General features: G+C 36.2%; 2 protein-coding genes across 8 annotated transcripts in view; one reads left to right on the top strand and one right to left on the bottom strand.

The window, feature by feature from the left end:
- ELP4 (elongator acetyltransferase complex subunit 4) overlaps positions 1 to 1055 on the bottom strand; it is a 247936-nt gene extending 246881 nt beyond the window's left edge. For both annotated transcript variants that reach the window (XM_030864809.2, XM_060303384.1), the window contains exon 1: positions 813 to 1055. In XM_030864809.2, coding sequence (XP_030720669.1) covers positions 813 to 1035 — 223 coding nt within the window. In that variant the 5' untranslated portion in view covers positions 1036 to 1055. The remainder of the gene's footprint in view (positions 1 to 812) is intronic.
- A 117-nt stretch (positions 1056 to 1172) lies between these two features.
- IMMP1L (inner mitochondrial membrane peptidase subunit 1) overlaps positions 1173 to 16025 on the top strand; it is a 79896-nt gene continuing 65043 nt past the window's right edge. For 3 of the 6 annotated variants that reach the window (XM_060303385.1, XM_070046131.1, XM_030864811.2), the window contains exon 1: positions 1209 to 1302. The gene's annotated coding sequence lies outside the window, so the exon portion shown is untranslated. Of the gene's footprint in view, positions 1303 to 11977; positions 12024 to 16025 lie in introns of those variants that run through there. The other 3 variants (XM_060303386.1, XM_070046132.1, XM_060303387.1) reach the window with 2 other exon arrangements.

Genomic DNA, 16025 nt, shown 5'->3' on the forward strand with positions numbered 1-16025 from the left:
ATCTTGTCAACATAAGTTATGAATCAAGCATATTCTTTAGTAGCCTTCTTATGAAAAATTCCAGAGATTATACAGGAAAGCCTAAAAACTGGACTTCTTTTTCTTGTCAAATGTGAATTAATTTTAAACATATTGTTTGAGATGTAACTCTGGGAAGCATAATATATAGAAGAAAAAATAACAAAAACAAATATGCATATATTTAACGCAGATGCTGGGTATGGCTGCTAAGGTCAAAGACCGGCTTTAACTACTTTGGATCCACATAAGCCTTTAACACACATTCTCTTAAAGTCAATATAATTTGTTTAAAGATTCAGAACCAGGAGATAAGCAGCCTGGTGGTGGAGAGGGGAAGTTACTTTCTTCAGCATTTTCTAATGAAGCCCATCTCTCACAACCGATACAAACTTTTGTTAGTCCAAACCGTGAGCTACCTGGGGTTGGCAAAAGGGTTCATTCACAGACCAGGACGGGATACTAGATCAATGCCAAACCGTTTCCAAACATTAATGATTCCCCTTGACTAGGAAGCATGTCAGGGTAAAAGCATGTAGGTTTCCTGTCGTAATCTAGAAAAAAGCTGGCGGGCACCAGAGTAGGAAGTGGGAGCACGAAAACAGATTTAGTTAACAGCATTTAGAAGTCTCCATGCAACCCTTCCTCTCCTCCATCTCCATCAGACCGGGCTATCCTCTCCACGTCCGAAGGCTGAGAGGTCAGAGAGAAATGTGGGGTCAGGGTGGCTCCCCCGGGCAGGTCCCCTCCCTAGTTTTCCCTCTGTTGAGCCCAGATCTCCGTTCTGAACCGACCTAGGAGCTGGTCCAGGGCTGGGAGCCCGGTTGATACCAGCAGCTGTCCATTCCGCACCGACGGTCGTGTCCCCGCGATGGACACCAGTCGAGAGCAGCCGCTGTCGGTACCGCTGGCTCTAGGACCCCTCCGCTGGAAGCTGGTGACGCTGTTCCTGCTAGCCGCCACCACTATAGACCCAGTACTCCTGGTGCCTGTGCTGCAAGACGCCGCTGCCGCCATCTTGGCGCTTCCCGCGTTGACCCAATAGGAACTCTGGGAGCTCAAGCCTCGGGTCTGTCAGAGCCAGCCCCAAACTCCCGCCTCCTTGCCGCCTCCTCGGCTCCCGAAGCCAATAGGACTAAGAGTTCCCTCCCGAGTCAGCCAATGGCAAGGCGTATTACTGAGAAGTGAATTCTACGTCAGGACGACGGACTTCTTCAAGGCCCAGGTGAGAAAGAGACCCCCTGAGTCCTGGGTGAGAGACTTCGGGGTTCTTTGGGACTAGAGGTGGGTAATATCATTCAACATTTTTCTCGTTTTGAGTGCCCTCATTCACGCTGAATTAAAGAAAAGGCTGGTGGAGCGGTATATCAAGCAAATACCAGTAGGACCTTGCACTTTTCTCCGCTCAGTATTAAAGAGGATACTCCCTCCTACCCCGTTCTCTTCTGATTTTTTGGGAGAATATTCCCTCCGCCATCCTCTTCAGGTCTTTTTCTGAATGGCTGTGTAATAGTGAAGGGATTGGAACTCTTACCTTAGCGACTTGCTTGTTGAGCCCTGGGCTTGGTTCCTCAGTGCCTGTGACAGGTGGGTTGGATTTAGACGTTAGAGTAAAAACTCCTGAGCTTTGAGGCGATTTGGTTTTCCCCCGTTTCAAACAGCAAATAACAAAATGCACCCCTCTGACAAGTCCCCGTGAGTAGCTTTCGTTAATTTTAATTAGTGCTTCTGGAAGTCTTAGAGCGCCTTTCCATAAGTGGTGTGAATGATAAGTGTTACTCTGACAACCTTGTTCACACATTTAATTGTCGTTTGCTGTTAAGGCACCTGCAAATAACAGAAAATACTTCAGGGTATTTTTTCCCCGAAAAACTGATAAGAGTTAGATGTGTACGTGCTTTCTTTTTCAAGTGATTTATGAACTCTGAATCAAGAGCTTATTAGAATAGGAAGTTTAATTCCTATTAAAATAGAAAAAAAAACATTAATTTAGAACTGTGTCCTTGGATTTAAATTCTGTTTTCAAAATTTTGAGCTGGCCAGAGGTAGGGGATTGGAGTAACTGATTTTTAAAGGCATTCATGATTGACAAGTGTCTAAACTAAAAAAGACTCACAAATTATGCTTGCACTAACAGTTATTGTTGGTTTTGACAGTGATCTGTGATACTTTTAAAATACATCCAAACTTCATGGAAATTCTTGCCGTTGAATTGTTTTAAATCTCAGTGACCTTTTTAAGACTTTTTGGCTGATTCTATTTGATAAACTGAGATTATATTGCTAAATAGTGACTAGAGTTTTTCATTTGGGATGGTGTTTGTTTTTTAAAGAAAAATGTTCAGAAAAGAAAAACTAAAACAACACTTTGCTATTTAACAATACATCAACTGCAAAGCTTGATCAAGGTTTAGATGCTTTCACTTAGAATCTCACCAGTATAAATCTGTAATCTAAATTGTTCAGTAAATAGCTGTTGAGTGTTTACTGTCTGCTTGGAGCTAACCTTGTCATTTTAGGCCTATAGAAGTAAAAAATGTTCTCATTTGGGGGAGATAAGATTAACACATAGAAAACAGCATAGCAGTTAAAATGAACACATTGAACAACATATGTTAATTTTGTCCTGTAGTAAATAATTATACTAAGAAGACCAAAACAGAAAGTGACAAAGCAACCTAATATCAACTAGGAACTTCTCAGATAGTTTTGCTGCTCTGAAAACTTTGAAGTACTACAAATATTGAATTTTTATAGATTTCTTTACTATGTATCCCCCTGTTTTCTACTCTTTACTTCAGCCTTTAGTTTTCTAAACCTTATTACTAGAAGTGAAAAATTGTTTTTCAGCTTTAACTGTAATCCAGGAAGCATGACATATGTGTGCACCAAGGCATTCCTGAAAGTAGGATATATCTTTGGTATAACATTATCATAGAATAAATTAATTTAATCTGTCCTATTTTTTTTTTACAAAGACAAAACCTTTGCTATCAAAGCAAATAATCCCCAATACTTGAATTTACCAGTATGTAGAGTAGAATATAAACATTGGAATAAATGAAGTTTTTATGGAAGGAAAGAATTAAAAGGGCATATGTTTAGGTGTGGTGTTAAATGATTAATAACAATTATTTACTGAGCACATAGTAAATCTCACGGAGTGTGCTATGTACTAGGTTACAGGAGAAAGAATACTTAGTCTCTACCCTCTTTGAGTTCACAGTTGGGAGAGATAGGTGGGTGGATAGGATAATAAAGTATACTCTAAATGCTGTGGAGGACAAATACAGAATACATAACTTGAACTGAGATAGAGAATCCTGGGTAAGTTTACCCTGAGAAGGAAGCTCCCTCCCCTCCTTCAGTAAATCTGCTCTCATTGCTACTGTACAAATAGTTCTCATAATTTGTGCATAGTGCTAAGAGAAGAGGAGACTAGAGAAATTAGATAAAAGTCTAATTGATTTTTTAAGATGAATTTTTTTTTTCCTTAAGGATAATGGGAAATCATTGAAAAATTTCAGGTAAAGAAATGACATAATAATCATATTTGCTCGTTATGTTTGGCTAAAAAGTATCCTGCAAGAGAATGGATTGGCTAACTGATTGGGATAAAGAGAATGGAATGAATCAAGAGATTACTATAATGGGTAGAATTGACATGACCAAGGAAGGTTGACAGGAGGAATCAAAGATGAGTAACAGGTTTCTGTATTGAGCAGCTTTCTGGATGGTGGAGGATAAAGAATAAAGGAGGAAGAGTAGAACTTTATAGTTGTACAGTTGGTTGTTTTAGGGAATGGGAGATCACGTTTTTTTATGTTTTGAATGTATTTAATTGGAGTAAAATACCTGTGGAGTATCCAAGTGGAGATGTCCAATACACAGTAGGCTATGTGAGAGAGGGATCTCTAGATGAAACATATAAATTAGAAATTAATTAGCCCATGGTGGGGGTTTACCTTAAGGGAATGGATAAGCTCACCAAGGAAATGTATACTTTAGGATGAAAAGAAAAAAAGAACCAGGAATAAACTTTGGGGAACATGAACACTTGAAAGCTGTGCAGAGGAGGAGAAAGTAAAATAAGAATTGGAAAGTGTTTACTTGATTTAGTAATAATGATTTATTTTTGGCTTTGTTAAGGGCAGGTTTGATGCAGTAGCAAACTGAAAAGTCAAATAATTCTGTTTAGAATTGAATGGGAAGTGAAGTTGAATATTCCATAAAAGTAGACCATTTTACATTTTAGAAGGGTTTGCTGTGAAGGGGGTAGAGGGGGATGACAGAGGTTTAAGGGAGCAGTTTTCTTATGTGGGAGAGGAAGGGAGAAGGAGAGGGGAAGGAAGAGAGAGAGAAAGAGAGAGAGAGAGAGAGAGAGAGATGAAGCTACTGGAAAACATTCTTGGCAATGAATGAGGAAAAGAACCTGAATGAGGTAGAAGGAATGGAATCTGGAGCACAGGAAAGGGATCAGTATTTGAAAGGAGGAGGCTAAATTCAATGGCTAAAAAATGTAAATGAAAATAAGACTCTTTGTTTTCCTTTTTGCCATTAAATCTAGGAGTTTTTAAGACCATTTTCTCTTTTCTTGTTCCATATTCTTACCTTCTTCCATTCCCAGGACTTTAGTTCCTATTTATACACCAATGACTAACATATTTATAGTCCAGATTGCTTCTCTGATCTCGAGAATCATAAATTCAGATATTCACCTTTTTTCTGAAAGTCTTAGTGGGACCTCAAACTCATAATGCCCCAGACTGAACTTCCTTTGGTGTTTTGTATCTAGGTAAATGATAGGATCATTTGTAGAATTAGTTGCCTGAGCCAACTCACTATACTCAATTCCTCTCTTAAGCTTCATTCCTCCATAGCCAGTCTCTTACCAAGACTTATGAATTTTACTTCTCAGTAACTCCCTAATCCATTCTAGAGCATTTAGCTCTCATCTTTGGTTCTCCTGCAGTACATTCTCCATTCAAGAGCCATCCCAATCCTTTCAAAATAGATGTCTGATCATATAGTATAAAAACAAAATTTTAAGGACATGCATTTGGTTTCCTCTACTTAGCTCTCTAGTCACATCACTCTATAAATTCCCTTACTCTCTTCACTCTATCATTCATTTATTCTCCTGTACTCACCTTGTTCCCTTCATTCAGAAGGCCACTAGTTAACTTCTATTTATCCTTCAAATCTCACTTCAACCTACACATCCTCAGTAAAGCCTTCTGACCTTGATATCACAATAAAATAAGCTCCTATATACTAACAATGAACAAGTGGAATTGGAAATTAAAAACAATACAATTTACATAAGTATCCCTCAAAATAAAATAATGAGGTATGAATCAAAAAGTGTATAAGATCTATATAAGGAAAAGTTCAAGACTCTGATGAACCAAATCAAAGAAGAACTAAATAAATGGAGAGATATTCCATATTCGTGGATAGGAGACTCAATATTTTCATTATGTCATTTCTTCCCAAGTTGATCTGTAGATTCAGTGCAATCCCAAATAAAATCCTAGCAGGTTATTTTTTTGGATATTAACAAGCTGATTCTAAAGTTTATATAGAGAGGCAAAAGATACAGAATAGGAAACACCATATTGAAGAACAAAGTTGGAGGACTGATGCTACCTGACTTCAAGACTTAGTATAAAGTATTGGCAAAGGAATAGACAAAGAGATTGGTGGAGCAGAATAGAGAACCCAGAAATAGACTCACATGGATATAGTCAACTGATCTTAGACAAATGAACAAAGAAAATACAGTGGAGCAAATATAGTCTTTTCAACAAATGGTGCTGGAACAACTAGTCATACACATGTAAAAAATCAATAAGTAAATAAATCTAGACACGGACTTTACTTCAGAAAAATTAACTCAAAGTCGATCACATACCTAAATGTAAAACACAAAACTATAAAACTCCTAAAAGATAACATAGGAGAAAACATAGCTTACTTTGGGTATGGCAGTGACTTTTTAGATATACCAAAGGCATAATCTATGAAAGAAATAGTCGACAGGCTGGACTTCATTAAAAACTTCTGCTCTGTGAAAGTATCAAGAGAATGAGAAGACAAGCCACAGACTGGGAGAAAATGTTTGCAAAAGACACATCTGATAAAGGACTGTTGTCCAAAATACACAAAGAACTCAATAATAAGCAACCTGATTTAAATATGGGCGAAAGACCTTGACACTCCTAAGCAAAAAGATATACAGATGGCAAATAAGCATATGAAAAGATACTTCCCATCATATGTCATCAGGGGAAATGCAAATTAAGACAACATTGAAATACCACTGCACATCTATTAGAAGGGCCAAAATCCTGAACACTAATATCACCAAATGCTTGTGAGGATGTGGAGCAACAGGAACTCTCATACAGCGCTGGTGGGAATGCGAAATGCTTTTGCCATTTTGAGAGACAGTTTGGAGGTTTCCTACAAAACTAAGCATACTCTTACCATATGATCCAGCAATTGTGCCCCCTTGGCATTCACCCCATGGAGTTGAAAACATATCCATATAAAAACCTCCACATGGATGTTTATAGAGGCTTTATTTATAATTGCCCAAACTTGGAAGAAACTAATATGTCTTACAGTAGGTGAATGGATAAATAAAGTATGGTATATCCAGACAATGGAATATTATTCAGTGCTAAAAACAAGCTCTTAAGCCATTAAAAGACATGGGGAAACCTCAAATGCAAATTACTAAGTGAAAGAGGCCAATTTGAAAAAGCTACATACTGATTCCAACTATGTGACATTCTGGAAAATGCAGAACTATGGAGACAATAAAAAGATCAGTGATTGGCAGAGATGGTTGCAGGGAGAGATGAATAGGCAAAGCACAGGATTTTTAGGGCAGTGAAAATATTCTGTGTATTATAATGATGGATATATGTCATTATACTTCTGTGCAAGCCCACGGAATGTACAGCATCAAAAAAGAACTCTGTGGTAAACTATGGACTTTGTGTGATTATCATGGGTCAGTGTAGGTTCCTCCTTGGTAAAAAATGCACCATTCTGGTGAATGATGTTGATAATGGGGGAAGCTATACATGTGTGGTGTCAGAAGTGTATACAAAATTTCTGTACCTTCCTCCTAATTTTTGTAACCCTAAAACTGCTCTATGATAAAGTCCCTTAAAAAAAAAGTTTCCAAAGTACAAAGAAATCAGCTATATAAAATCTCAGTCTGAGAGTTTCATAAGCAGCGTGTATATCACCCTTGTGGCCAAATAGTGGGACCATTTCCGCAAGGGTATTCTGAGAAGTCTGCAGGTACAATTGAAAGACTGCAGTGACCTATTAAAGTTACACCAGAAAACATAATGGTCATGATAAGCAACTAGCGCCCCATGACAGAAGTGCGTACCCCTTTGGTTGGCCTTTCAAGTTTTCTGAGACCTAGAGCTCATATTACTATTGTGTCTGTGCATGTAAAGCATATAACAGAAATGGTGAGGCTTATCATGGGGCCTGATAGTATTCTGGCAGCATAATTGAATGAGTGAATGCCAGGGTCATGCCTGCACAGAGGGAGTTCTTGGACCTCATGCAATCCCTTTTTGCTTCCTGTCAGTATACTCATAAAGGGAAATCCCAGTCCTGAGTTCCAACATCACAGATTGTTTTAGCTGTCTTTGTATTTTATATAAATGAGGCCATACACCATTTATTCTTGTGTTGGATTTCTTTTGCTCACCATTATATTTGTGAAATGTCTGTTATTAATGTGTACAGTTGTGGAGTATTTGTTACTGTATAGTGTTGCTATATAGTATTGTGTAACTGTCACAAATCATTATCCTTTTTACTGTTGAAAGGGGTTTGGCTAGTTTACTATTTGTGGCCAAACATTTTTCTAACATGGTTGTACCAATTTACACTCTTACCAGGAATGTTTGAGAATTTTGGTTGCTTCTCATCCTTACCAACACTTAGTATTGTCTTTCTTTTCATTTTAGCTATTTTTAGAGGCTTATGGTATGACATTTTCATTTAGATTTGAACTGATGAAGTTGAGCACCTGTTCTTATGTTTATTGGCCATTTGGATAACCTCTTCTGTGAAGAGTCTTTTTGTGTCTTCGCCAATTTTTAAAAATTGCATTGTTTGTCTTTCAATCTGGATTTGTAGGAATTCTGTTTATATTTTGGATAAGAGTTCAGTTTCAAATAAATGTATTATAAATATATTCTCTCAGTCTGTGGCTGTCCTTTTCATATTCTTTTCTTTCAATTTAATAAAATTTAATTTTTTATACAGCAGGTTCTTATTAGTTATCTGTCTTATACATATTAGTGTATATATGTCAATCCCAATCTCCCAATTCATCCCACCACCACCAGCCCCCCACCCCAGCTTTCCCCCCCTTAGTATCCATATGTTTGTTCTCTACATCTGTGTCTCTATTTCTGCCTTGCAAACCGGTTCATCGTCTTTTGATTTCAGTCAGAATGTATTCTGAAGGATTAGTTTTTCTCCTTATGTCTAGCACTTTATGGTTAGGTTTGCCTACTCCCAAGACTTCAAAGATAATCTCAATATTTTCATCTAAAAGCCCTGCTGTTTACTTTTAAACATTTGAGTCTGCATGCTGGTGGAATTCATTTTTTTTTGTCTTTGGTGTGAGGCAGGACTGAAGGTGTATTTGTTTTTCCTACATAGATATCCTATTGACCTAGCAGCATTTATTGAAAAGACAGTTCTTTCCCTGCCATATTGAACATTACTTTTACAATAAATAGAGTCACACATATTAGGTAGATTTTTCTGGACTTATCATTTCATCGGTTAGTGTGTGATTCTTCAGGTTCTCCAGAAGGATGACTTCTTTTCTCTCAGAATTTTAACCACCTGTACTGCACTGCACTCAAGCTAAATCAGTAAAAGTAAGATGCTCAACCTTTGGAAATCCCTTCTTACAAGTTTAACTCACCAACAAAATCTTGTTCTGTTCAATCTGTAGAGCCTTCACATAATTGTTCTTGTATTTTGTCCTGAGTTTGTGGTTGTTACCTAAGGGAGGGTTTGTCTGTTATGAGCTTATTTTTTAGTGACTGTAAATGATTTCTTTATTGCTGATATCGGTTACTTGTGTTTCTTCTTTTTTTCTTTTTTTATGTTTGCTAGGGATTTTTCATTTTTATTAATCTTTCTTGTTTTAAAACCCAACTTTTGGCTTTTAAATTTTTTCCCTATTGTTGTAAAATGTTTTTCTTTCTATTTTATTGATTACTGCTCTTATTATTTCCTTCCTCCTACATTCTTTGGTTTTGATTGCTGAAATTTTGGTTTTTCTCCCTTGTGATAAAAGCTTAATTCATTGATTTTCCACCTTTCTTCTTTCCTAGTATACTATTTATAGTTAAGGGTGATTTTCCCTAAGCACTGTTCTAGCTGTATCCTACAACTTTTAACGTTTTATGTTTTCATCATCATTTATTTTAAAACATTTTTTACTTTTTGTTTAGATTTCCTCAATAATTTTTAGAACACTTTTGAGAGTGCTGAAATACATGAATTATATTGGGTGCCAGGAAAGCAGGTGTACTCTGGGACTGTCCAGGGCACATGAGAATTTACATTCATCCCAATTGTAGTGGATCCTTAAGTATAAGCAGAAAACTGGGGTTTTAAGTTAAAATTTAAAAATCCACTTTATACTCATCTGGGAATATTCAGTGTAATAGGGTAGATGTGTCAAAAGATAAACATGTTTTGGTTCAAGGAGATTTTTCAAGTAAATGTATCTATAAAGGTGAACAAGACATTTTTAGTGGTAAACACTAAAACACTAAACATTTTTAGTGTTAAAGGAAAAAGAAATTCCAGAGGTAGAATGGCCCAGCACAGGTATATCTCACAATCGGGGACTGTTCTTCTTCTTTTCATGGAGCCCAAGTAAGGAATTTAACAACTGCTGACTAATGCCTGGTGCCCCTTTCCCGTGTCAACTAGAGGAGTCTCATAGGCATAAAGCTGCAGTGCTAATCTAAGCCCATGCATTATTCTAATTATCCTGGACATTTCTGATGAGGTATCAATTCCTCCTCAGTATGAATAATTATGGGAGCCCAGGGAAAGGCCAGATATTTAAAACCATTCCATGTGAAGCTTTTTACATCACATCTACTGATTTTGCATGAAAGATCATTTAGACTAGTGCTGATCCCCTCTGAAGAAATACATATTTCTTGGCCCAATAAGTAGTGTTAGCAGAGGGAAATATTTTGACTGTTTTTTCCTAGTTTAAGAATATTAAGTTTCTTGTAGGATAAGAAGAAAGTTAAAAATCCTAGCAAACATTTTCATCGTAAACTCAGAACTAAATTACACAACTTTTTTTTTAACTTTTTTGTTCACAGCTCTTGTTCTACCTTTCTTTGAATTATATTTTCTTAGGAAACACTTTTTAAATTATTTTCAAATTTGGTAGCATTAATTAATTGCATTCTCTACATTGAATTGTTTCATAATCTCATCCATATCCATTATGATATTTAGTTTCTCATTTGTCATACTATATCTTTGGATTTTTCTCTCAGTAATTCGGCAGGATTAAAAAAAAATCTATTTTAATGCTATTTTCATAGAATGATGCCTTAGAGTTAGGCATTAATTATTTCCTTTTCTAATGTTACTAATTTTTGTCTTTTTCTGAATTTAATCTTTCTTCCTGCTTCTCTTAGGTATTTTTGTTTTTCATTGTAGCACTTTTAAAGGCAATAATTAAAATATAGCTGTAGGGCTTCCCTGGTGGCGCAGTGGTCGAGAGTCCACCTGCTGATGCAGGGGACACAGGTTCGTGCCCTGGTCTGGGAAGATCCCACATGCCGCGGAGCGGCTGGGCCCGTGAGCCATGGCTCGCAGAGCCTGCGTGTCCGGAGCCTGTGCTCCGCAACGGGAGAGGCCACAACAGTGAGAGGCCCGCATACAGCAAATAAATAAATAAATAAATAATATATAGCTGTAGTGGCCTATTATAATTTCCAGGTAAGCCCTGTCCAGTAGTACTTCCTGTGTTGATGGAAATATTCTATATCTACACTGACCAGTATAATAGCCATTAAACACATATGGCTATTGGGTACTTACAATGTGGCTGATATGATTGAGGAACTGAATTTTTAATTTTGTTTTAATAATTTAAATTTAAACACTACTTTTGGCTAGTTGCTGCTATATTGGACAGCATAGCTCTAGATCAGTATTTAGCAAAATTTTTCTATGAAAGACCAAATAGAAAATATTTTAGGCTTTGCAGACCATATGGTCCCTGTTGCAACTACTTAGCTCTGTTGTTGTAGCAAAAAAGCAGCCATAGACAACATGTAAACGAATGAGCATGGCTGTGTTCCAGTAAAACCTTATTTGCTAAAATGGAGTGGGCAGGATTTGGCTTATGGGCCCTAGTTTGACAACCTCTGCTCTACATGAAAGATGTATCTATTTATTTTTCTTTTTCCTGCTCTGTATTCCCTGGGGGTCTTTTCCTGTAACATTTTAGAGAGATTATTACCCTCCTTGGGTTGTTATTCTGTATTTCTTCAACTTTTGTTTCAACTTTTCTATTTTTTTGTATATGTGGGGGGAGTTGGTGGTGGACAGGCATTCTATTTTAAATTTCTTTAAACTCTACTCTTTGTTGTTTTAATTCTACTCTTTTTCATATGCCTGTTGTCGCATAGATACAATATCTTAACTAATATCTCTGAAGATGTTAAATAGAATTATTTTCCTCCCTGAATTACTTCTGATTTCTTCAGAGTTGCTTGTTCTGTTTTTCATCATGGGCCTTCTTTTTCATTCTTGTGGTTTCCTTAAATGTTGGTGATCCTTGGTTGTTCATTCGTGTTGATATATGACCAGTTGAATAATATAGATAACTGGAGTGGGTTTTCTCTTCTTTTCTTTCTCTGGCAAATTACCCTAAATGGAAAGAATACTGATGGGAATTCCTTATGGGTAGGTAGGACTTAGTATTTTTTTATTAAAGTATGTCGAGTTACAATATTATATTAATTTCAGGTGTATAATATAGTGATTCAGTATTTTTATAGTTTGTACTCTATTTAAAGTTATTATAAAATATTGGCTATATTGCCTGTTCTGTGCAATATATCCTTGTAGCTTCTCTACTTTGTACATAGTAGTTTGTATCTCTTAATCCCCTACCCCTATTTTGCCCCTCCGCCCACCCCTCTCCCCACTGATAATCACTTGTTTATTCTCTATATCTATGAGTCTGTTTCTGTTTTGTCATATTCATTCATTTTATTTTTTAGATTTCACATATAATTGATAACACACAGTATTTGTCTTTCTCTGTCTGACTTATTTCATTAAGCAAAATATACTCCAGGTCCATCCATGTTGTTGCAAATGGCAGAATTTCTTTTTTTTATGACTAATATTCCATTGTATATGTATACCACATCTTCTTTATCCATTCATCTGTTGATGGACACTTAGATTGCTTTCATATCTTAGCTATTGTAAATAATGCTGCTGTGAACACTGGGGTGCATATATCTTTTCAAATTGTGTGTTTTTGTTTTCTTTGGATATATATCCAGAAGTGGAATTGTTGGATCATGTAGTTCTATTTTTAATTTTTTTGAGGACTCTCCATGCTTTTTTCCATAGTGGCTCTACCAATTTACATTCTCACTACCAGCATATGAGGGTTCCCGATTCTCAGACTCCTCACCAACATTTGTTAGTTGTGGTCTTTTTGATGATAGCCATTCTGACAGTCGTGAGGTAATATCTCATCGGAGTTTTGAGTGACATTTTTCTGATGATTACCGATGTACATCTTTTCATGTGCCTGTTGGCCATCTGTATGTCTTCTTTTGAAAAATGTCTATTCAGATCTTCTGCCCAGTTTTAAATTGGGTTGTTTAGGGTGTTTTTGTTTGTTTGTTTGCTTGTTTGTTTTTGATATTGAGTTGTATGAGCTGTTTATATAGTTTGGCTATTAACCCCTCATCAGTCATATCATTTGCAAATATTTTCTCCAATTTAGTAGGTTCTCTTTTTGTTTTGTCAGTGGTTTCCTTTGCTCTGTAGAAGCTTTTAACTTTAATTAGGTCCAATTTGTTTATTTTTGCTTTTGTTTCCTTTGCTTTAGGAGACAGATCCAAAAAATATTGCTACAATTTATGTCAAAGAGTGTTCTGCATGTTTTCTTCTAAGAGTTTTACGGTTTCTGGTCTTAGATTTAGGTCTTTAATCTATTTTGAGTTTATTTTTGTTTATGGTATGAGAAAATATTATTTCATTCTTTTACATGTAGCTGTCCTGTTTTACCAGCATCACTTATTGTAGAGACTGTTTTTTCTCCGTTGTATATTCTTGCCTCCTTTGTCATAGATTAATTGACCATAAATGCGTGGGTTTGTTTCTGGGCTCTCTGTTATGTTCCATTTATCTATATTTCTGTTTTTGTGCCAGTACCATACTGTTTTGATTACTGTAGTTTTGTAGTAGTCTGAAGTCAGGGAGTGTGGTACCTTCATCTTTGTTCTTGTTAAGGTTGTTTTGGGTATTTGGGGTCTTTTGTGTGTCCATATAAATTTTACGATTATTTGTCCCAGTTTTGTAAAAAATGTCATGGGTGTTTTGATAGGGATTGCATTAAATCTATAGATTGCTTTGGGTATAGGTAGGACTAATTTATTCGTGTGTTTTGCTCAGAGTGGATAAGCAGAGAGCAAGCAGACAGCCCAGGTCCGTCTCTAATAGCCTGATAAGGAGGATCCTATCCTAGGTTTCAACCACTATACTTTGGAGCCCAGAATCCTCTCAGGCAGGTTAAACCTTTTTTTATCCTCCATAACTGTTGGTTCAGCCCACAACCCCTTTCTACAGGAAGAAAATTTACATCTTCCCTGAAACATTCTCCTGTGTGTGTAGTTGGACAAGGGTCAGCATACTTTTTTGGAGACTAAATAGTAAGTATTTTAGGTTTTTCAGGCCACATGTCCTCTTTCATAACTTTTCAACGCTACCATTGGAATGTAGTTGTAGACAGTATATTAAAAAATGAGCACAGCTGTGTTTTGATAATGCTTTATTTATGAACACTGAAATTTGAATTTCATATAATTTTTACATGTCACAAAATATTCTTCTTTTCTTTTCTTTGAGCCATTTAAAAGTATAAAGACCAGTCTTAATTTGCAAGGTATACAAAAGCAGATGGTAACCTGGAAGGTTTGCCCTGTGAACCATGGTTTGCCAAACCCTGTGCTAGGCTGTTGCTCTCTCTGCCCTGTTGTACCTATCACTGTTATTTCTACCTTTTAGAAAGTTTTCATAATCTCTAGTATGTTGATGCTTTTCACTCCCTTTTAGTGACCTAAGGGTCAACCTTTCATTCTACCCAGGCCTTCAATGGATTGGATGAGGTCCACGCACATTAGGGAGGGCAATCTGCTTTACTTAATCTGAGGATCCAAATGTTAATCTCATCCAAATACACCCTCACAGTAACACCCAGAATAATGTTTGATCAAATATCCTGACACTGCATGGCCCAGTCAAGTTGATACATAGAATTAACCATCATTCTCACATAGCTGGTAAATGATAGAGCTAGGATTCACAACCGTGATGAGCTGTCTGATGACAAAATTCAAGCTTATTTACAATTTGTACCTGGACCCAAACTCAGCATTAGTATCCTAAAGGTAGCCTTTTATTTAGCCAGTTTATGGATATTTGAGTAAGGAATGAGGCATATTTGTCTTGATAAAATGAGTAAATTCATAGTAACCAGGATGGTTCGAGATTGTGATATGAAACAACAAGTAGTAAGTGAGACATACTTAACACAGAGGTGAATGATTTTGAGTTTCAGAAGACCTGTCTTAATCTTGTGAAAGAGAAATTAGACCCCTTTGTTTCTCCAAAGCATAGAAATTTCAGTTTCAACTCATATTAAAGAACTTTTTATCAGAGTTGTCCAGCACTGAAACAAGATTTTTAATCATTTAAATATATTTGCTTTTAAAAATCTTTAGAATTTTAAGGCCATGTTTTTACCTTTTATATTTTTTCATTCCCCAAAATGCAAAGTTAAAAAAAAAAATTAAAGACCATTTTGTACTATAATTTTACCATTCTCCAGAGTGAAAGATTTGAAATTAATTTTGTAGTCTGTTTGGTATTCTAAGTTTATTTTAAAAAAATTTAAAAAGCAGCTCATGTTTCCTTTTTCTATTAACTTTTCCTAAATGAACTCACATGGAATTAATGAATTACTATCATATATGATGATCATTTTCTCTCATTGAGCATTGGAATATGTTCATTTTAGAGCTTATCAGTAGCTCAGTCTTGATTCTCTAGTTGAAGTAGTTATGTCAGCCTTTGCATCTGGCTCAAGGTCTTGGGTCCTTTTTCCATAGGAAAAATCTTTTTGTGATAAAAATATACGTAAGATTTATTATTGTAATCATTTTTAAGTGTACAATTCAATGGCATTAGGTATATTTATGATGTGTAAACATTGCCACTATATTTTTCCAGAGCTTTTTCATCATCCCAAAGGGAAATGCTTTACCCATTGAGCAATAACCTTCCCACTCCATCACCGCAGCCTCTGGTACCTCTATTCTACTTCCTGTCTCTATGAATTTGCCTATCTAGGTACCTCACATAAGTGAAATTGTATAATATTTGTTCTTTGTTAGCATTTGCATAGTGTTTTTCACTTAGTATAGTGTTTTGCAAAGTTCATCCATCTTGTATCATGTGTCAGAACTTCATTCCTTTTTATGGCTGAATAGTATTCCATTGTACGTATATAGCACATTTTGTTTATCCATACATCTGTTGATAGACACTTGTGCTGTTTCCATCTTTTGCCTATTGTGTATACTGGTGTAATGAACATCAGAGTACAAGTATCTGTTAGAATTCCTTTAGGTATAACCAAGAGTAGAATTGCTGCAGCATATG

The sequence above is a fragment of the Globicephala melas genome, chromosome 8 (genome assembly GCF_963455315.2).
Source record: "Globicephala melas chromosome 8, mGloMel1.2, whole genome shotgun sequence".
NCBI classification, from domain to species: Eukaryota; Metazoa; Chordata; class Mammalia; order Artiodactyla; family Delphinidae; genus Globicephala; species Globicephala melas.